General features: G+C 38.8%; 1 protein-coding gene across 1 annotated transcript in view; it reads left to right on the top strand.

Annotated features, from left to right (window-relative positions):
- GALNT12 (polypeptide N-acetylgalactosaminyltransferase 12) overlaps nt 1-22,428 on the top strand; it is a 46,587-nt gene that overhangs the window by 6,441 nt on the left and 17,718 nt on the right. The window contains exons 2-6 of the mRNA XM_054285105.1: nt 7,664-7,833; nt 8,552-8,741; nt 12,131-12,316; nt 14,545-14,662; nt 20,507-20,683. Of these exons, the coding sequence (XP_054141080.1) occupies nt 7,664-7,833; nt 8,552-8,741; nt 12,131-12,316; nt 14,545-14,662; nt 20,507-20,683 (841 nt within the window). The remainder of the gene's footprint in view (nt 1-7,663; nt 7,834-8,551; nt 8,742-12,130; nt 12,317-14,544; nt 14,663-20,506; nt 20,684-22,428) is intronic.

Genomic DNA, 22,428 nt, shown 5'->3' with positions numbered 1-22,428 from the left:
ACTTCCTTTGACATCTAGATTATTGCTTGGTTTCAGCTGATTTAATTTTTAAATTGAAAAAGTTCCCAGATCAGTGATTGATAGTAAGCAAAAATTGATTTTTTTTTTAAAAATTCAAAAGCTGCTTTTGTTTAAACAATTGTCTGTAAGGATCAGGTGCATCCACACTTTATTTGTAGTGATGAATACAATAGCTTCTTTCAGTTATGGCTTTGCAAAATATTTTTTCATGAATCAAATTAATCACACTAAAGTAAGTTTTTGAATGTAGATGTAGGAAATAGTATGTCTCTGTGGAAAGGTTAAGTGTATCACACTATCTTTGAAGAAAAGTGAAAACATTTGAGCAAAATGCAACCACTGTTTCAGCTCAGCAAAATAAAATAAAAATCAAGTGGTTTCCTCACTGTCACATGCAGAATTTCCTTCTCATCTGCACATCCAGAATATGGATCTATTAGGAAATTCTGTAGTATTTCTCTAACAATTTGGAATTAGGAGGCTCTATGGATTTCCTAAATTTGTGGATTTTAGGATACAGACTTAGTAAATTCTCTTACTTGTTCTTTCTAGACATTTATTTCTTAATATATATATTTGATCTGTCTTAAAGAGATTTGCTTTCTGTGCCCCCTCCTTTCCAACCCCCAACTTCTTAACAAATATTTTCTTCTGTTTCAGACTTCGTGTCTTTCTTTCTTGCTTCTCACAATGTTTGTATACAAGGCAGTACAGCCCATTATTATCTGAAATATTAAGACAGCTTTTGGCGGTCAGTCTTGTCTGTACCTTCTTGTCATTGGGAGAATCATTCTGCAGGACATTACAGGACATTAAATAACCTGGAAAACTGTTTCACAATCAAACCAGCTTCTGTTTCCAGAGACTTGTTCATATCACAGTGTTGTGGCCTGTAAAGGGGTGCTTTCTCTGACATGGTTTGTTTCAGCAGATATAATTTAGGGAGCTTTTAGCCAGCCTGCTGGGCTGGGACAGGCGGTGGGGAAGTGTAGACCAGCATCCTGAACTCACCTGCTTAAGTGTTCCAGCCTTGCCCCAAATAATCTGGCCATTTTTCCAGTTATCAGCACTTTGCTGCTGTGTGCTTTGCTACTCACTCCAAGACACACCTTCTGTAAACTTTCAATGCCTCTTTCTGCAATAGTTGAACACGTGGCTTGTGTAGGTGTGTAAAACCAGGTGGAACCTCTCCATGCCCAGATAAACCTTTTTTAATTAAAAAAGAAAGAAGAAGAAAATCCCTGAACTGGCAGTTGGATCAAGGTAGTCTTATGTGACAAAATAGATTTGGCATGGAAAATTGGGCAGTGTTTGGAGGAGATAAGAATAATGTTTATTATATCCTTTAATTCCACTGGAGATGTTGCACTTTTGTATCCCAGGCTTTGGGAGGTGTTGCTTTTGGCTCGTGTGCTGCATTTTATCCATAGATTACTCTCCCACACAGAGGGGTGAGGAGTGGATGTTCATCTATATATTCAGCCTGGAGTGAGGGACACGGCCTTGGTAACTGTGGGGTGGCTTAGAAACCAGTGCTGCCACCTGTGTCATGCAGCAGGGCTCGGGGTGCTTGTGGATGGATGTGCAGAACCCCAAGCTGCAGCTTGGGCACAAGTAGAAAAGGGGATATAAGATCCCACTACTGCTGTGTCCTGTGCCATGGCTTTGGGAAAGTGAGAGAAGCAGGTGCTTTCTCCTGGGTGAAGGTACTTGGCAGATTTCAATGCCCACATTGCTGCCTCTGCAGTTTATGGAGTGGGAGTGAAGATGGTGAAACTAGATTGAGGTGCTGCCATTCATCCCCATCAGCCTCATTTATTGCAGCCTACAAAATGCCCCTTTTGAGCACACCTCTTACTGAAAGAGCAGTTTAAGTGGGTGTTTTAGCTGTTCAAATTAGGAAGAGGAAAGAAGGCTGTGTGGTGGGTCAGCATGTCTATGGTCCATCGCAACAAACCCAGCCAACCTGGTTCCTAGCCCACTGTGTGAAAGTCAGCCTGAAGTAGAACCTTGGCAGTGTTTTCCAGGTGACACTGGGATGGGGCATATATGTCACCTACTGTAGTCACATAAATCAAGTTAAATAAATCAGCTTCAGCAATGACACGTGCTGTTTTGCATTTCTTGAGAGAAGCTGCGCAATCCTGAACTTGCCTGGGGCACTCAGACTGAAACTTGAAAAACAAAACTTACACAGTATACCTTCTGAAAGCATTAAATAATTGATGAGCAGTTTGTGTTCTTAACAAATCTTTGTAAACTCAGAGAACATTTCATTTTTTTTTTTGTTAAAATATATGTAACTGTGCGTATAGAAGATCAAATTTGGAGATTGAAAGTCGGTTTTACCTTTCTGTATCATTGTCACAGTTGTGGTGAAAGTCTCAAGTAAGAGCATGTCAGCAACCATTCCTAATTAACTCATGGCAGTGCGCCCAGTGTGCACACATTCATGCTCTCTCCCTGTGTATAGATACACATCTCCTAGAGAAACAGCTCTTTACAAAGAAATAAATTGAGTGATTACATTAATTGACACAAATGTTCTTGAAAACAACCCATTTAATTTTGTTTAGGCATTTCCTGAGTGATGTCTCCTTGGTTTCTAATAAATAACCTATTGTAAAACTTGCTAACAGGAGACTGTGTAGTGTAGTAGATTCCAAGGTTAATTTATTAAACTTGTCAGCTGTTTACTCTTAGTTAGACTGTGATTTAAAAATGCAGTGTAAAAAAGGCGAAACCAAAACCCCACAGGAATTTGGATGTGTGAGGATGCACTTTTATGTTTGGCTTCAGTCTGCATTTTGTGGACCTAGATGTTTGAGTAGAAGCTGTACTGAAACATAGAGAAAGGGCAGTACATAGCGAACATGGTTTTATGTTCAGCATTATTTTCTCTTTCTTCCTATCGACAGGTTTAAAGATTTATGAACACATTAAGAATTCTATAATATAGATGTTGTCTTAGTGTAAATTGCTAAGAAATGCCAAAAGACAAAGCTTTTGTTTGTTTTATGCCTGTCTTATGCCACTGTGATCAAGTAGGAGGGTCCCTGGAACACCCACCCAGTGTGGCAGAAAGTGCCTGAGGGAAATGAAGGATGATGCTGGAGCATCGTAGTGTCCCTGTCTGCTCCTTGGAAGATGGCTGGGGCAGTCCTGGCCATGTTTTGTCTGTCACTGTGCTGTGCACAAGGCTGAAATACTGGTCTCTTCAGCCAGGTTTCATAAGCTCTTGGAGATCTATTTCACACCCAAGATAGCTCAGCTACCTTAGAAGGCATAAAATCAGCAGGATGGCTTCTGTGATAGTGTGGGAAACAAAAAAAGTTTTAATAAAAGGCAAAATAACACAACTCTTTAGAGAGAATAAACTGAGCCAGGTGCAAGAGGTTCTTGCTCCTGGTAAAACACCTCACAAAAGCAATTACTTCTTTGTTCTTTTTCTAGTAAATTGCTCAGGTGGGACTTCTTGGCTTCTGTCCAATTTGCTATCCTTAAGTTTGAGGTGAAGTCCCCCAGGTCCTGTCAGGTGCCTTTTTTTGCTAATTGAGGAAATAAACTTCTGGGCTTTTTTCCTTTTTAAGGAGACAAAGGATAGTTTTGTCACTCCATCAACAGGGGGCACATTCCTACACGAGGCTTCTGCTTGTGCATTTTCTAGCGAATCTGCAGAGAGCAGGAGTGACCAGAGGGCAGAGACTGAGCAAGTGTCGCTCCTTTGCATTGCCATACCTGTTGTGGCTCTTATTCATTATATACCAGTGTTTGTCAGTGAAATCTGAGTCCTGTTTAAAGCTACATGCATTTATTTTTTTGCCTCTATAAAAGCTTCTTGGATGTGTTGGCAACAGGTTTTTCTTCAGTGACTGATCCTGGTATCTGATAACTGTTACCAAAATCAGGTTGACTAGAGATATGTGTTCTTCTCTGAAGAAAATGAACCCACTCAACATGCACAACATGCCATTTTTAATTTAGGTAATTGTTTATTTTAAAATACAAATTACAAAATTATTACAAAACAGTAAAGTTCCTGTGATTGAATAAGATAAGGAGAATTGTGAAGGAATGTTGGACTTCAAATGCAGCTGCATTTATTTTCCATGTTTGGAAATGTCACACTTACAGGCAATTAATTTCCTTCTGTCTGTGTTATGTTTTTACCAACCATTTGGTAGTATGATGACTAGGTTCAAAGTGATGTATCACAGCCAGTGGAAGGGACCACATTTAACTTTATTCACAGTAAAATTAGGAAATGTTCCATAATCAAACCTCTATAGACAAGAAGGACCTGCTGAAATCTCTTGGGCTGTGCTGGATCAATGGCTTAAGGAGAGTGAGGCGAGTTGCCTTCTGGATCTGTCTTTATGGGCCTGAAGAACCCAGATGATCAGCTCAAAGGTAGTTTTTAGGATGAACAATGTGAGATGCAATTAATACTGTCTTAACACGATCCTCTCTATTGGAAAGGACAGTGTTATGGTTGGAGGGTGACACTAAAGAGTGCCTTACTCAGAAGCTGAAAGCAGGTTGCAGTATAGTATGCATAAATAGATGTTCCTAGTGTGTGCAAAAACGTATTTTGGGACTGCTGTCACCAGTTGCTGTCATTTTAACGGCATACTGTAATTGATATGCATTTGTTTTTCTGAATAATCCAAAAGTAGGAGTGAAATGATTCAGTTGGAAAGTAGGAGCTGGGATGCTTAGCTGACACATGGATAATAAAAGTACATCTTGAAGTTTGCAAGTGTGAATACAGAAGATGGGCTGCTGAGGCACTTCTGTGGTAAACAGGAGTTGAGGAATGGAAAAGATGAGTTATGACCACTAGTCTTTCAATCAGGTTTTGTACTCATAGTGGGTTTTTAAAATTTTTTGTATCTTGTGAAGTGGTAGTGTTTTGTGTCCATATGCATACCACTTAATTGTTATTCAGCAACACTGCCAAGCATTTCCATTTCAGGGATTCATTAGCTTTTTAAAGATTTTCTTCTGCTATAATTTTTCCAGGGTTTAAATGCTTTGGGTTTGTAATCTCCCGAATGGGATTAATTTTTAAGGCTTAGTGAAACTCTTTCATTACAGAAAGATAAGGAAAAGTGTGCTTCACTTTAGCAACACTGTTTGAGACTGCTAACAGTTGAGATCTTCTAGTAATTTAGCGAGAAATATGTCTTGGAAATAATATCTGAGATAAACATGCAAATCTGCACAGAAGTTGAATAATATGGGTGGTTTTTTTTTTTTGTTTGTTTTAGTTTGGTTTGGTTTGGTTTTGTTTTTTTAGTAAGGGCATCAGGGTACTGCTCAGGTCAGGGTGGCCGTGCCGGCCAGCAGCCTGCCCTGCTACCATGGTGGGTCACTTCTCTTCACTCCTGTGCTGCTTTCCACCACAGAGCTGGTAAATTAAACCCATTTTTTAGTGCTGGCCTCTTTCTTGACTTTGGAAACCTAAGAAACGTGTGTTCTGGTATGTCTTGTAGTAGGTTGACCTTTTCCTGCAGTGTGGGGTGCGCTCAAGGAGGGAGGCAGCAATGCACAGTGAATCGCAAACACTGTGGGGATTGCCTTGCTCTGTGCCAAATTATGTTTTCCATCTCCAGCATGTAATTTCAGGCAAATCCATTGAAGTCTTGAATCTATAATTAGACTTATAAGCTTCTTTAGACCTTTTAAGTTTCCTTTCTTTAAATGGAATACAGCATTTTTTTCCCCATTAATATTCCTGACATATTTTTCAAAGAATGCTTTCCTGGTGTTTTTTTTTTTTTTAATTTATTTATATTTTCCTTCAGCTTTCTAAACTGAGTATGTAGAGATCCTATTTCCATCAAGAAATGGACTCAAAATTACCTGGTACAAGTGACTGATGTATATGGATTCTTTTTTCCTGGCAGTACTGAGCAGAAATGTTTTTTAGTAGGCTAAATTAAATATGTATTTCTAAAATTGGATTCATACTGTGGGTTTTTCTGCATTACAATTAAAGAAGTTAATTAAAATGTCACTTGTCACTCCTTTTTATGTGTCAATACATGAATGTCTGGTTAAATAAATCAGTTCTGTCACCAGGTGTTGATGTGAGACGGTTCCCTCTGTGACAGCCCCTCAGGATAAGTTACAGCCTGGAGGGACAGGCATTCTTGTACTTCACTGTATCAATGTGTGTGTCTATGTGTACTACCTATGTATATATGTCTGTACGCACATGTGTTGTCACGGGGCGTTCCTGCCATGCTTGAGAAGCAGCCTTTGGGTGCCTCCTTTGCCTGAGTGTCATTTGTCCTGTTGCTTCCTCATTTTCATATATTTATTACAGAACTACTTTACAGACTTATTGTTTCCTTCATAACAGTTTTAATATTAGGCACAATCAGATTCCGATTTTTTTTCTTTCTGTACAACTGATCTTAATAGATACTGCCTAATTTCCAAAGAAACCTATAAGCCTTTTTTAATGCAGACACAGCAGACATAAATAGTTTGTTAAAATATTCTCAATGTGCTATAGGTAAGCAGTTTGCATCTAATATAATTTTCTTAGTGTTTTGGGGAATTTTTGTGCCCCTAAATTGACCTAAAGTATTTTCCTGTTGCATTTTCTACTGATCAGTTTTAATTTCCCTTTTCAGCTCCCCATAGCACATGTTCTGGAAGACTCACTGCTGTTCTGCTACCTGCCTTGGTATCTGTTGTGATTTAGCAGTCTACAGAAGTTGAAGTCAGTCCTTCTGCCCCTTACAAGCCTTGTTGACTGCAGGCAATAAAAGCTGCCAATATGGAATGCTCTGAGTGAAGAGGAGAAATTGTAGAAGATGCCATCGTTATTTTAAAATTCTTCTAAACCAGGGGATTCTTTTAAGAATTTATACATTTGGCTCAGCTATAACTTCCTTGGCATCCTTATGTTCATTTAGGGAAGTTCATATATATATTTATAGGAAATACATTCTGGAGCTTAATCCCAAGGTTTGCAAACTTTCTGGCTCTCCATAGAGCCAAAACCATGCATTTCTATATCTGTTTTATGCTTCCATGGATTTCACTATTAGATTTTGCCAGTTGTGTGGTCTCTCCAAATTCTGCTTCAGTGTGCATACATTTCAGTTTTGTTGCTGGTTGTTTGGTTTGGGGTTTTTTTTTCCTCTTTATATGTTGCTGTTCCTTCACAGGCGTATTTTTACTGTCTAGCACTTGTTCTATTTTCCAAAGCTACAGTTATCGCTAGTTTATGTTACTGTTTTTACTCCACTTACATTTTACATTTCTTTTTTTTTTTCCTTTAAACTGAGGCACATTTTGTTCATTACTTGTTCTTCTACTTGAAATTGTGCGAAGACAGCTACTGCAGCTACACCAGCCCAGAATACCTCCTATTATTTTTCTTTTTAGACATTTTGATAGTTTGCAGAATTTTATTCTTAATGCTTTTGTGGAAATAGAACCTCTGTAAGAACAACTTCCTAATGTCTTCTCATACAATTTTCTACACACATGCATTTCTTTTAAGATCCATTCTGTGTTCTTGCTTGCAGTTAGTAACTAGCATGCAAATGGATTTGAGAATTGTTTCCTGAAAATTATTAAATGCTTTTGCACTTCTACTAAATGTTATCCCCCCCCTTTACAGATGCAGAGAGGAGAAATATGATTATTATAACCTGCCAAAAACCTCTGTTGTGATAGCTTTTTATAACGAGGCTTGGTCAACGCTTCTGCGAACCGTTCACAGTGTTCTTGAGACATCTCCGGATATACTTTTGGAAGAAATTATCCTTGTAGATGATTACAGTGACAAAGGTAGGAAGAATAAGTCTAAATAATATTGATTGTTGATGGGCTTTTTTGGTCAGCCAGTTCATAGGAGAAAGAGTGGTGCTGTTCAGGTCACATAACAGAAAACTGTATAACAAAGGCCTCTCACTGAAAAAGTTTTTCTTGTAGTGTACCAGTGAAAAATTTGGCTTATGTACCAAATTTAGTTTGGAATGGGGAAGCACATTTGCTGTGCTGTAACATGAGTGCTTGTGTGTATAGATAGACTACAGTCTGAACAGAGCACTTTGGGTTTCCTGAATTGAGCAAGTTTCGATTGCACCAACGCTCCCCTGGTGTCTCATATAATGACAGTGACCTAGTTCTTTGGTCTTGCTTGAACAACGGGACATAAAGGCAATGCTGGCATTTTCCACCACACATGAATTGTGTTAAGAATAAAACTTTTATACAGAAAGCCTTAAGTAACATTTGAGAAGCTCTTATCGATCTGGGGATGTGTTACAGAGGTAAATGTGAAGCGTTCAATTTCTTCAAAGTAACTGTGATTTGTGTCCAAATCCAGGTTTTGTGCTTTTTTCATGTCCTTTCTAAACATGTATAGCCGAATCTGAGTTCAAAGTACCACAATCTTTAGAGCCCTAGTATCAGTGTTATGCTAGTGAGGAGAGAGCTTCCTATAGAAAGACATAAACAAATCATTTCAGAGTGTATTATTCCCTCTTTTTTTGGCTTGTTACAGAACATTTAAAGGAGACTTTGGAAAACTATGTGGCTGGCCTACGCAAGGTGCGTCTTATTCGCGCAAATAAGAGGGAGGGGCTGGTCCGAGCCCGGCTGCTGGGGGCGTCTGTGGCCAAAGGAGACATCCTGACATTCCTGGACTGCCACTGTGAATGCCATGAGGGCTGGCTGGAGCCACTGCTGGCAAGGTGAGCTTGTGTTGTGGGCGGGTTTTCTCTCCCATTGGAGAAGAAGGGGTGAGACAGTTTGGCCCACTTCTGCAGTGGAAAAATGACTCATGGTTCACCAAAGGTTACTGCAGTCTGGTCCCTGAGGCACTGCCAGTGTTTGTGTTTGTCTCCTGGCTGTGGGGGAGCAAATGCAAATGGAAGTTTGAAAGATCATGGCATGGTGGGTTTTGAATTTTTTTGCTTGTTTGTTTTTGGTGTTTTTTTGTTTGTTTGTGTTTTTGTTTGTTTTGTTTTTGTTTGTTTTATTTTTTTTTCCCCTGAGGACCAAGCTGCCTCTTCAGGCAATGGAAAGTTTTGGTTTTCAAGATGATGAGTCCTCACCTCCAGCTTTGGAACTACATTGGTAAAGGAGGCTATTTCTGTCAGCCTGGGTGAGCAGAAGGTCTGGAAACATGTGTGCCCTGCAAGGCAATGTTTGCAAAATGCAAGTCAATAAACTCCATCTTCTTAGTCCTGAGCAAATTCACCTTTCCAGACTGGTTCTGACATCAAGCATCATGGTGTAGGATAGGGAGGAGTAAATGTTATGTCAACACTGACTCTTATTTGGAAACCATCTGTCCTGGGACACTGTACTTTATGTCTATGTGGTCTCTTGTTAATTTTGCAGATCCGTCAGGCTGTTCAGAAAACTTTGGTAATTAAAAGCAAGCAAACAAACAACAAAAAAACCAAGGAACTTTCCCAAAACTCTAACAAAAAAACCCTAGAAACCATAACACTAGCCTTCTGTTTCAGCTGAGAATATGTATTATATTCTTGAAGCCTCACCCATGTGTACCAGCAGCCATACATTGACTTTTTTCCTGCTATGGGTTCAGCCACTGGCACCTCACCACAGCACCTGCTGCTCCTGAATCACATTACAAGGCTCTGTTGGTTTTGCCCCTTTTACTCATAGTTCATGGCTTTACCCTCTTGGATGGCATTAGAAGATACTGATAGATACAGGACCTGAATCAGACCTCCAAAATGTTGTATGTAGAAAACCAGCTTTCTTTAAAACATATTTAAAATAAGAAAAAAAAGAAAGCTTTCCTCAAGGCCAGTGTTTTGTCTTGGATCCTGTTAAGATTCCCACCAGGTACTGTAGAGTACAGAAAAGGACCAGAAAATCAGCCCAAATACAAACTGGAGAGAGACTTCCAAAAGCACCAAGTGTCTTGATGTGTGTGAGTCTTCCTGATTCCTAGTGGGTCTTGTGTTCCCAAATTCCCCATGTCCCTTTGAAATTGTATCTAGAATACAACTTCAGCTTTTTGTTTTCTTAAAATTGTCATACTTACCTTGTTTCTAAATTTCACATTGAGTGCATTCCAGATAACTGGGGGGTAGCGTGAAGAAAGGAAAAGGGATAAACCTCAAATCACGGGCACAGGTTTAACTAAAAAAAGTGTTTGATGGGGGGAAAAGCTGTGATTTCTTCACGTCTTTAGCGCACCACTAGATGGCAATCTTGAGGAAGGATTGGGATTTTTTCAAACGCAATTGTCACCACCTGTAACAAGTTAGCTCTCTTGGAATTCCTGCCGTTCTTGCTGCAGATGCAGACATGCATCTCTAAGGGGTTTTTCTGCAGCATATCTGACTCAAATGTATGGCAGCAATACCACGGTGTTAGCATTTGGCAGTGCAAACATAGCTGTATTTGTAAGCTGCCTGTGCATTGTACCATCTAGCTAATTCTTAATTTACAGAAAAAGTGATGACTTTTCACTTACTTCACTCCTTTCATAATTGAAATCATATGCAGCTACCTACATTTACTTGTTTTCCTACTTGTTACAGGAGGAGGAAAATATTTTTACTTTTTATTGGTTTTTTTTTTTTCCTTTTCCTCTAGTGTGGATATCATTTTCATTGCTTTGTACAATGAGGATTTGTACAAAGTTTTATGCAAGTGAGACAGGAGATAACATTTGTATAAGCCCTTTCGTGTGCTCTACCAAACAAGGTGTCAATGGGAGATCATAAAGAAGAAAACAGCTGTTTCACATATTCCCTCCAGCCACAAGAGGCCATTTCAAGCTTTGGGCAGTCTTTCTCAGCTCAGACAATACTGCTTTGTAATTGCTGCTGTTCTCTGCTGCATTTAACCATCACAAGCTACAGTGAGCCATTGGTCAGTGTACAGATTTTTAGCCTAACAATCCCATGAGGAATGAGCTCTCTTTGGATAACAGATGTACTGCATCTCTTACTTGTTTGACAATATAATGTGTTCAGTTTTCCTTCACCTCTGAAACATGTAAATACAAGATGCAAGGCTAAAGTGCATATCTGCATCTCTAAGTGAAACAAGTTACTTCATTTCACTGAACTATCAGGGGGTGTCTAACTAGACCAGGGAAGATGCTAAACAGTGATTTAGGAGAAAGACCTTGGCTTGAGTTTGTGTGCTTGATGTTGCTCCTAGTACTGAGGGGGGCCATTTAGAAGGTGAGGAGAAGGCTAATAATCCCACTGCTTCCTATAAAGATGAATCCTTTTGGAAAGGAATCCTGAAAACCCTGCATGATATTGAGAAATGGGAGGAAGGGATTTATCTCCTTGTAGAAGTAAACCTGCAAGAAATGTCATCAGCTCTGATGTATTCGTAGTATGATAAAGATCTGGACTATCTTTAGATCACCCTTGCATTAGGAATGTCATTCTGCAGTGCTATCTTGTTTCTCCTTTTCATCTCCTATGTTGACAGGGTTTCTTGAGGCCTCCTTCAGTTATGTTTCGTTGTTGGGGGTCTAATTCCCATGTTGCAGGTTTGGTTTTTTCTAAGCTCAGGGCTTCTTTTTGAGTTACTGTTACAGTACTCACTGCAACATTTGCAGATGATCACAGTTACAAGAACAGCCATGACTTCAAGAGCCAAGAGTCTGGCTGGTTTATTATTCATCGCTGCGGAAGTATGCAATCAAACTGCTCTCTTAAGCAGCTACCTGTACAAAAGAAAATGAATATTTTTTCCTTGATGAAGTGGTGCTGGCTATGGCAGCCAAGCCAGATGCTGAATGTGTTATTTCAATCCATCTGGCATATCTTGCTTCCACCATCCAGGAAGGTTGATGCTTGCCAGTGGAGTTCATCCTGATACATCCTCCTGATGTAGGAAAATGGGGGTTATTCTTGTATTTATTGTATCATCATTTCCTTGTTATTGCAGCATGAATTGAAAAGGAGCAAAACTTCATGTTTGGTATTGTAAGCATTCTTTGTTCCTGTCAGTTCTAGAGTTCTAGTTTTGGGGGGGGGGTTTTTTGGCTTTTTTTTTTTTTTTGTTTTTAATTTTTCTTTTTATTTTTAGAGATGTTTCTAATGGAAGTCACCCTTTTGTTTTAAAACCTTACCAGGATTGCTGAAGAAGAAACAGCTGTTGTCTGCCCTGTTATTGATGTTATTGACTGGAACACATTTGAGTACTTGGGAAATGCCGGTGAGCCACAGATTGGTGGATTTGATTGGCGCCTCGTCTTCACTTGGCACAGTATCCCTGAAAGAGAACAAAAACGGAGGAAGTCCAAGATTGATGTGATCAGGTTAATTTTTATGCATCCTTGAAACTGTGAATGTGTTTTTGATTTCACCTGAAAATGCCAGGTGCCGAAAGATATCTGGGAAATGAACATATTACTAAAAAGTATGTATTTTGTTTAGTTCCCCATTTTTTTCAAAATAACTCCTGTTTACCATATTCCTGGAAAAAATAGTGCTCTAAAAGCTGAAAATCCTGTTTCATCTTCCATATGGAAAGCCTATTGCACAGTAGGCTCTTGACTCCTCTAGACAAACTCTTACAGATGCTTACCAGCACATGGAAAGAGTGTAACTGATTAACTAATACTGGAGGATGCCCTCTGTGTAAAGCAAAGAGCTCTGTGTTGTAAAGAAAATGTATCATGGGCAACAATGAAAAGGGGGAAAAAAGATTACCAACCAGTAAGAAGGTAAAAGCAGTTTTGAAGATTTTTTCCTGTGTTATGTAGTTCACTGTGCTATTTTCAAAGGTGAACCATTTTGCCAGCTCTTTACAGGGGTGAAACAATACAGCTCTATCCCCCATGGTTTCTGTGGAGGACTGCCTCACAGAGCTCAGGCTGATGTCTTCATTATGGGTTTTAATTTTGTTTTATTTTAAAACAAGATGCCATCAATTGGTATTATTTGTCACTCAACATTGTATATTTAGGAGAGGTAAGAGAATAGAACAAACAAACAAGGCATCTGGAAAATGGGAATTGTAGACAAGATACTGACAGCTGAGGATCTGCCATGTTAAACCTAGCCTCATCTGCTATGGAAGTTTCTGTATTTCAGCAGTTTATTGAAGTCAGTTAACCTGTTTGGCATTTTTAATACCGTCATTTTGTTAGTACTTTTATCTGTTATTTTATAGACCACAAAAAATATGGACTTACTAATTTTTCTCAGTCTTTCCTAAGTTCCTTATCATGATATTAATTCCCAGTATTTCACATGTATTAATGTACTTATATTCAACAGAATGAACTTTTTTTTAAATGGGAAAAGTGAGGTAGTAATTGAGTCTTTCTCAGCATGTATTAGTCCATGTCATCCTTAAAAAAAAACAACAAAAAACAAATGGATTAAGTGGTTTTTAAAACATTTAGTTCAAATATGATGCTTTTTTTTTTTGATTCGTGATAAGAAGAATTGTCTTTGACAAGCCAAGAGGAGAATGATGGGGGATAAAGTTTCAGGGTAGCCTGAGGACTGTGAGCTCGACAAGTGTATGGAGAAAGCAGCAGTGCTGGGAGTGGTGTCACCAACAGCCTGGTTTGGAGAGATCTGGAGGGAGACAGAAGGACTTGACTGGTTATGGAGTTTATTTTTCCTTCTGTCCTGTCTCATCTCATTCCATTCTTTGAAACAACATATGACAGTGCGAGACAGTGTTGCTTCAAAAAGAAAGCTGGTAAAATTAGTTTTGACAAATTTAGTGTAATTGATCATTCATTTCGCTTTTGTTGATATTTACCTCAACAGCAATTTAGTAAAATTCACATAATGCCAGATGAACTTAGTTCTAATCACCATTATATGCTTGGCACTTTAAAGAAAGTCATCCTAAAACTGTAAACAATAGGGAACAACATTGAACAAATAAAAATTTATGTATATGTGCACACTCTACCATAATGGAAGTACGTCTCTGTCACTGTGGGCTTTGTGATCTTCAATGAGGACCCAGCCATGACTCCTGATTTTTTTTTTTCTCCAAAACTTAGTAAAAAATTTAAGAACACACAGATGGTTTCTTTCTTTGAAAGAAAACAAATCTCTTGAGGGGCTATATTTACTTAATAATTAAAATGTGAGAGTTTTTTCAGTTGATATTACTGGGATCAAGAATGTTGGTTTTAATTACTAAAGCACAAGTTTTTTTTAATTATTGCTTAAGTAAAATAGATAAGGATACAGCACTTAGAATTTCAGAACCAACTAATGCAATTCTGCCACAAAGAAGCTAATGTTCTGTTATGTAGAGAGGCTCTTCATTTACACACAGACACTGCAATTGGAAAAATTTATTTTAACACAATATTTTTACATTCTGGTGTTGCTTCAGGTATGTTTTTTTTAATGCAAAATTAAATTCAAATGGCCTCTAATAATTGATAAATTTCTGACTGTTACTTTGTATCCACAAAAGACTGAGAAAATAAAAATATATTGTATTTTATTATCTGTTACATTGGTTTAATATTTTTTTTATTCAGTTCAGAGTTTCTATTCTCTTTCATAGGTCTCCAACCATGGCCGGTGGATTATTTTCTGTGAGCAAGAAGTACTTTGATTATCTTGGTTCCTATGACACAGGAATGGAAGTCTGGGGAGGAGAAAACCTTGAATTCTCATTTAGGGTAGGTGGCTTAATTGAAAGTTTCTTTTCCTCAGAATACAACAAGTTCCTGTTTCTTTCTTCATGCCCTTTTACTTAATGAGGTAGCTAAGTGCTAAGAAGGGAGCATTTAGGGAGTATCTTGTTCTTGCACTTCAGGATCACTGTACTTTTCTTCCAAATAGCCATTTTAAAGCAATTTTTAAATACATGTCTTTGTTTTGAGCTCTAGTATAAAATGTAAAAAAGGGCTGTGATACTAGTGGGTGAAGTTTACATCCTGCAGCTTGAAGGAGGTCATGGGGAAGAAGATTTGTAGTGCTTTGATGTGACTCAGAGTTCTTGCTCTGGTTGATGGAGCAAGCAGTTCCCAGCGGGGCAGCAGAAGGCAGCCCCGTACTAATTTTAAGGTCTTTTTCTGTTTCACCTCAGAAAAAGTTTGTACAAAGGTTATAAAAGGTGGAGGATCTCCAGTAACTGTAGAGTTGTGCCCACAGGAGGCGTGACCAAGTGCTCAGATGTGAGTCAGATAGCTGTAATGGAAAGGACTTACAGCAGGAAAAGAGAGCAGACACAGCACAGTCCAGGCTGATCAGCAAAGCAGAGTTCTCCTCTGCTCACCTTTACCAGTGCTGATTCCCACTGAGCACTGGCTGCCTGTGCTTTACCCCAAATCACACTTAGCTCATTGAAGCCATCCAGTGGTGATGTAAGAGGGATGCCTCTTTTGGCTTTCATGGAGCTCACAGCTTCTTATCCTGGATTACCCTTGTCTGTTCTGCCCATCATCTGTTATTTTTGATGGTCATGTTTGCATTTCTCTGAGTCATTGACTCATGGTTCAGGAGGATTTTTGGATTTTTTACCAGGTGACAACAGATTTCAAGGTTAAATAGCATTTTAATGTTACAAAACCACTTAGGAATATTATTAGGAATAACAAAATTATTAGGAATAACAAGCACAGGCTTAGAGTTGATATGGTTTCTCTCTGGAGGAAGACTTGTCAGCTGGAAACGCTCTTCAATCTGAGTTCATGACCACGTCCTTTTTCACCTAGGGAACAGTTTCTGGCACGTAAGCCCAAACACAGCCTAGTCAGTAGTCTTGGTCTAGTTCAGCAGGCCTCCACCTGAAGGGAGAAGCAGTTCACCCACCTCCATCAGCCCTGGAACCTTCTGAAGCAGGAGTCTCTGGTGTACCCAGAACTTCAACTCCTTGAAGAAAACCTCTAATATGGCACATTTGGCATGCAGTTCTTGGCTTCCTGTTCTTTGTGTCTTGCTTTTGGGGAGACCAAGGCTTGCATGCAGCATGACCCTTCCTTTTGGCTCAGAGTGCCCCAGTCCCAGCTGCTGCTTTAGACCCACCCTTCCATTGCCATTGACCTCTATGAAGCTCTGGCAGCCAATCTCATTTTGTACATCACAGGTTCCCCTGAGCCAGGGCTCCCTGGGATGCAGCAGCATGTGTGAGCAGTGCCTTTACTCCTTCAGCATGCAGGACAGAGGTTTCTCATGGGAGAGAGGAAGCCTCAGAGGTGGCCTAGCACACAGGAGAAGCACAAAGGGAGCAGCAGAGTCCTCAGGAGAGAGTGCACAGACACTCTGCAAGGGTCTAAGCCAGCATGTAGGTGCAGGTGGTTCAAGCAATTTCTGGGAGACAAATGATTTAACAGGACAGGCTGTGCAATGGCCAACAAATATGCCTGGCCAATTTTCCTAGTGCAGATTGCCAGTAGCATCTGGGTATTTGTACGCAACATGCTTTGCTCTGTTTGATTTGGAGCCCTTGTACTTGTGCTCTGTGTGGAGAGGATTTTTGTGGAACAGAGCAGAGTGCTATGATGCTGTTTAACTGTGTTCTTTTGGCTGCCTGCAGTGTTCCAAGAGGTCGGAAGGGATAAATCATTGTTAGTGTTGTTGTCCTTGTGTTTTCTAAACCTGTCAGACCTGAAAATTAGGAGCAGAACTACTCAAAACTGCTGTAAATTAATTTATTGTTGCTCTCGTCTCTGAAAACACCACTCTCTCCCAATGACATGAAAAGACTTGTCTTCAAGCCTCCTCTTTCTTGCACTTCGATTATTCTGAGCTGAAGAAATTCTCTGTGGTTTTGAGAGGTGCAACAAGGACAAAGCTTTCACTAAAAGCACGATGACTAAGAGAGATGGAGGCTACGTGCTGAATGCAGAATCGAGTCAATGTACCTTGATTTTGGATTGCTTAATGCTATTTGGCTGGATAAGATTTCACTTCATGGGCATAATGGGCATTGAAACTCCTCTTTCTGAGGGATTGAAAACATGCTCTTTCATCTTCTCCCTCTTGTACTCAGAGCAAAGGGAACCTGGTTGCAGCTTCTGTCCCCTCTCTGCTCTTGGTCCTGCAAGTGGCACTGCAATGTAAGTTTGTTTCTGGACCAAGGCTTAATATGTCTGTGGTCTGTCCTTCAGCCTACCATGTGCAAAAAGGTCTTTATTCTCAAAAATGTTCCTGCCCATGAGCCTGGGTTCCTGCCTCAGAACACCTGGGGTCTTCTCTCTTCCAGTATTTTTGTATTGTTTCTTTTTGTCTGGATCTGGAACTCTGTCCTGTGTTGAGAGCAGCCAGGGTGAGTCTGTGTGTCTGGAGTGCCTCTCCACCCACCCAGCTTCCGGCAGATTGTGCATGAGCGCCACACTGGGGGCTTAGCCACAACTTGTCAAGAAAAAATTGCAGCAGAGAGAGAGCAGCAGAAACATGGGGTTTTCCACATTTTGCCCCTTTTTAGGATGTAGCATCCTTTCTATATTTTTTATTTCTTCCAGATAGTCTTAAATTGTTAGAATGAGCTGGTAGAGCTTTTATTCTTTAGTATTCATTGACCCAGCACAAGGTCAATTGTCCAGAGAGCCTGGCAGGGAGAGCGATCCCAAGGTGAGATTGTGAACATTTTCTGTAGGTTTTCATAATGCCACCATCTGTCTCTGAAAGCAAAAGAAAATACGCCGATAGTCTGCATGCATCAAGATGAAAGTGAAAGTGAAAAAAGGAATGTCACCTTGTTTTCTTATTGAAGTGGAGGAAAAATGTGTGCTTTTATAATGAGAGCTGTGAGTTACCCAGACCTAGTAAAGAAACAGATCTACATGTACGTGAGCTTGCAAAATATGCATGAAACTTATGTGCTTTTCTGTTAGAGAAGGTTGAACTAATTTTATGGAGAATCTTCTGCAGAGCCACTTACTTAACATTTAGTAATCAACTTTAGTTTCTCTATTAAATTCCTCGCTTTATTTTATGGCTGTTCATTTGTACCTGATTCTATGTAGAGGTCATAATTTTTCCATATTAATGAACGTGAATAAACAATTCCTTTTGAGGAATTGTTTAGCTGAAGTATATTCAATTTTCTTTTGTAATAGGATGACAAGATAATTTTTGTAATGTTTTTATGAAATACTTAGAATTTAATGAGCATTGCTTAGCAACCTACAGTTATTTTTTAGAGAGCTTTAATTATTAAAAATTCAGCTGTTATGGAATTCTCTTTTTGTCATCAATTTAGCAGAGGTATGGTCAGTTTGTTTCATTCCTTTGAAATCAGACTTTATCATGGAAGAGCTGAAGCATGTGCTTCCTTTTTAACTACATTTTTATTTCAGTAGTCTTTATCATCTGTTCCTAATATATTTTTTGGAAGTAGATAAATAAAGATGAATTAATAATTCTTATGTGGAATATAACATTGGAAATTTTTAAACTAATAAAATTATGGCTCTTAATATTTGCTGACAAATCTTGAATGGTAAATTGAAGCTTTAAAAAAATAATTTTGAACATAGAAATAATAATTATGAAAAATGTTGTTTTGAAATAAATCTCAAAAAAGTAGGTTGTAAAGTGAAAGTGGATAGTTGGTTTCATAGCAGCTTTCAAAATGCAGTAAAGTAACTTATCTAAGAAAATATGCAAATTGTTTAAAAGATTAGTACAGAATTCTAGATTTTTTGTATAATTCCTTTAATCATCTTTGTTCAAATGACAAATATACTGCTTTTCTGAAAAGCAGCAAAAAAGAGGAAAGAAACCTCACATGGAAAACAAGAAATTAAAATTTTAAATCCAGGAAGTAATAATTATCCAATATTTCCTATAGCTGATTAATGATTTACTTATATCTTTAAAGAAACTCTCTGTTTTAAAAGTAAACATATGTATTAGAGTGCTTACACTTTGGTAATTAAATATAGCATTGTGCCATGCAGAAAGTCTGATGTTGTTATCCAAAACCAAATCAATGGAGATGACACTCATTGATTTCCAAATTTAGAAATTTTAGAGAAATTCTAAGTAACTTAAAATAAAAAAAAAACCCTAAAAGTTAGCAGTCTAAAACCAAGTCCTATCTTGTGTGAGTTGAGAACCTTTATCTTTTTAGATCCCTAAAACTCCCAGAGAGAAAGGTAGGAAAAGTCCCACCACTGATCTTTTGGCACTGTTAGCAGCAGAGCTTTTATTTGCCACCTCATATCTTTCACTCCTGCTGTATTTATTTGGATAGCATATAATTAAAAATGTATGTCTTATACAAGAAGATCGTCAGGGAGCAAACCTCTACCCCTTAAGCCTATCCCAGCTAATTTCCTTTGTCTTCCATTTACAAAGGAATGATGAGCTGCCACTTATGCATGGTTGAATACATGAGGAGAATTCTAAATCTTTTATGGAAAGTCCATCAGAGCCATTGGTGACAGCCTCAAGTTAGTTCAAGTACAGCAACATCTCTGGCCTTCCTCCCATCTGGCAAAATTTCAAAAACCTTGTTTCAGGCACCCTTCAGAAACAGGGCATCTGCCATGGTGTGGTCACACACAATATTGAATAGGAAATGCATAGCTCTGCTTTCCTTTCAAGTAATCAAACTTGCGATCGGAATGGGTGATGGGAAAGTGGCTGTGTAGATGAGCTGCCAAAAGTCCTTGGTTTTCGGAGGTGAAGAATGTAATTACAAAAATGTGTAAATAGTGCTGAGGCTAATGGATCCACTTGATGGTTGTTTCTGGACCTTATCTCATGGCCTGTACATTTCCCAACCTGGGGAGCCAGAGAAGCAGGAGCCTGAGCACAAGGGCAGAGTGATGGTTTGCAGGGATCTGCCAATTCCACATTTGGGTGCAAGTAATTCCTTGGCATCAAGCAGGAATATTAGTTTAGATAGGGGAGGTTGTTTCATTGTTGTTGGTTGGACCATCATAAGTTATAGAAGTACTTTGCTTTTTCTTCTCATGTACTGGGTCTGGGGTACATTTCCCAGCTTTCCAATGGAAAAGGTTAGTGAGATTTTATCACCAGGCACCTATGCCGCCCTTCTAGATTGGTGAATGTACAAATGGGAAGCTTACCTTTGCCAAGTCATCTTTCCAGTAGAATATATAGATGGTACATAGAGCTATAGATTTCTAATAAGAATTAGTTATCAGTTACTGGTTTCTTTCTGAGATAGCTATTTATGTGGTTAATTTGAAAAAGAAACATGCTTCTTTTGTCTTTTAATTTATTTTTTTTCAATAATGCCTGCATTACTTGTATAGTAGATCACATCTTATCATGAGAAAATAAAACTAAGAAAGGAATATTGCACTTCAGATAAAACCAGAGAGTGATTATCTCCTTGTGAACTCAGAGCAAATTACTAAGAGCAACAAGGATGTAATTCTATCCAGTTTAGTCATCAAATGAGACACAAAATTATTGTATGTGTTACTTGTAGTGTGGTGTGGTGTTCTTGAGATGGTGTTGTTCTTACACAGGCTTATTGTTACTATATCATTGAGCTTGCAAAAGACAAAATTAATGATACACACTGTCAATTCTTTGCTCAGATATGGCAGTGTGGAGGAAGTCTTGAGATCCATCCTTGCTCCCATGTAGGTCATGTTTTCCCCAAACAAGCCCCATACTCACGGGTCAAAGCTCTGGCAAACAGTGTGCGTGCAGCTGAAGTGTGGATGGATGAATATAAACAACTTTATTACCACCGAAACCCACACGCTCGCCTGGTGAGTTCAACTCCATTGTTCCTGCAATTTCAGAATTTGTTTTCAACTTACTAACTATTGGCTAAGCTAATACTTAACATGAAGTGCTTTCTATGTTTATTTCTTATGCCTTCTGAAAGTTTTTCCCAGACATAGAGTAAGTGTATAATTTTTAATTCTTTGGAAAAAAAAATTTAAATTCTGTAAGAGTACAAGGTCGCCCAATCTATGTCAATAATAAGTGAAAAAATGAAGGAATAATATGAAGTGGGGTCATCAAAGCAAGGAGGAGTTGTTTAGCCTAAAATGTGCACTTCTGTGAAATGACTGATCCAGGACTCTCACTAAGAATTACGCAATTAATGAATGCAAATCACCAAGTTTCAGTGGACAGTAGACCTTCACGTAAACAGCATGTTAATAATATTTAGCAAAATTACCTGTCTTGTAAAACTTTGGACTGATGTAAACCAAAATAGATTTTTCTGTTTGATTTACTGCTGCACTGCATGTTCAGTTAAAAAAAAACCAAAACACCAACAAGTAGAAACCAAAATCAATATTGAAATGATTAAATTAATTAAAATCAGTCATGGCAACTCAGATGAAAATGTTCCTACTAAAAAGTTTCAAGTATCACTTCTGTCAGTTTTGAGGTTCTTTTAAGTTGATATTTTTATTTTCCTTGAAATGAAAATACAAGATCATTGGTTGCAGAATTTTTCAGGAAATTATTACTGTGAAAACTGAGTATGTCAAAACAGTAAAGCAGCGTGCAAACTCATAACTTGGACGTATTTATCGTTAGGGGCCTGAAGGCTGGAAAACAGTAACACTGGCATGTTCTCTCAGTGTCTAGAAATTAATTAAATGAACCTCTGTCACAAGGTCTGAAATTCAGGCCCCAGAGTAATCATTGCCTGCTGTTGCTTGTTTCTGGAGGTGCCTGGTTTCCCCAGCATGATCTCTTTGCATGAAGTTTTCTAAACGCTGCTTTTTTGGTTTTGTGCCTGGGATGGGCTGCTGGGCATCAGCCTCTGACTGCACTGGATCAGACCTGAGTGGGGCAGGGAGCCCCAGATCAGATCAGTGTGGGGCAGAGGGAGCCCCCCACTCATTTGAGTGGCCAACCCCTATAGATGCAGCAGGGGAAAACTGCCCTTGCAAACATGAGGCTTTTAAAAAATATGCTGGAGGATGTTGGAGAAGATGAATTTGGTTAGCTTTCATCTTGTGTTTGTTTGGATTAAATTGGGTAATTAGATCATTATAGTCCACACATTTGTAATAATTGGTTTACTTTAATGTCATAAAAACCATTTAGGTTTTATTATCGGAGTCTGACTTGGAGAGAAATATGGGATTTGCCCATAGGCAACGCCAGGCTGATTTCAGCTTGTCATACACAAAAAGAGCAATAAATGCTGACAATTTTTCTTGTAAAGTGCTGGGCATCTTATGTCTGTAATGACAGAGCTTTAACTTTAAGGGATATTTGTGTTAGTACTGAAAGTTTCATGTATTGGCTTATTGTAACACAGTGGATATAAGCTGAAACTCATGAGGGTTATTTTTCCACATATCAAAGCTGTTGCCAATGAACTTTGGTTTCCATAATGCTCTGTGCACCACTTGTTGCAGCAGTTGAGCTCAGACCTTTTTACTTCATCAAACCCAAATATTCAGTTCTGTAGCATACAGGAAAATGATTGATGTTATGGCTGCAAAAATGGGTTCCATGAAGTTTCACTTCAAGATTAATGTTC

Source organism: Melozone crissalis, unplaced genomic scaffold (assembly GCF_028551555.1).
Source record: "Melozone crissalis strain CALT ecotype California unplaced genomic scaffold, PUWL_Pcris_2 ptg000042l_1, whole genome shotgun sequence".
NCBI classification, from domain to species: domain Eukaryota; kingdom Metazoa; phylum Chordata; class Aves; order Passeriformes; family Passerellidae; genus Melozone; species Melozone crissalis.
This window is presented reverse-complemented; position numbering and strand designations above follow the sequence as displayed.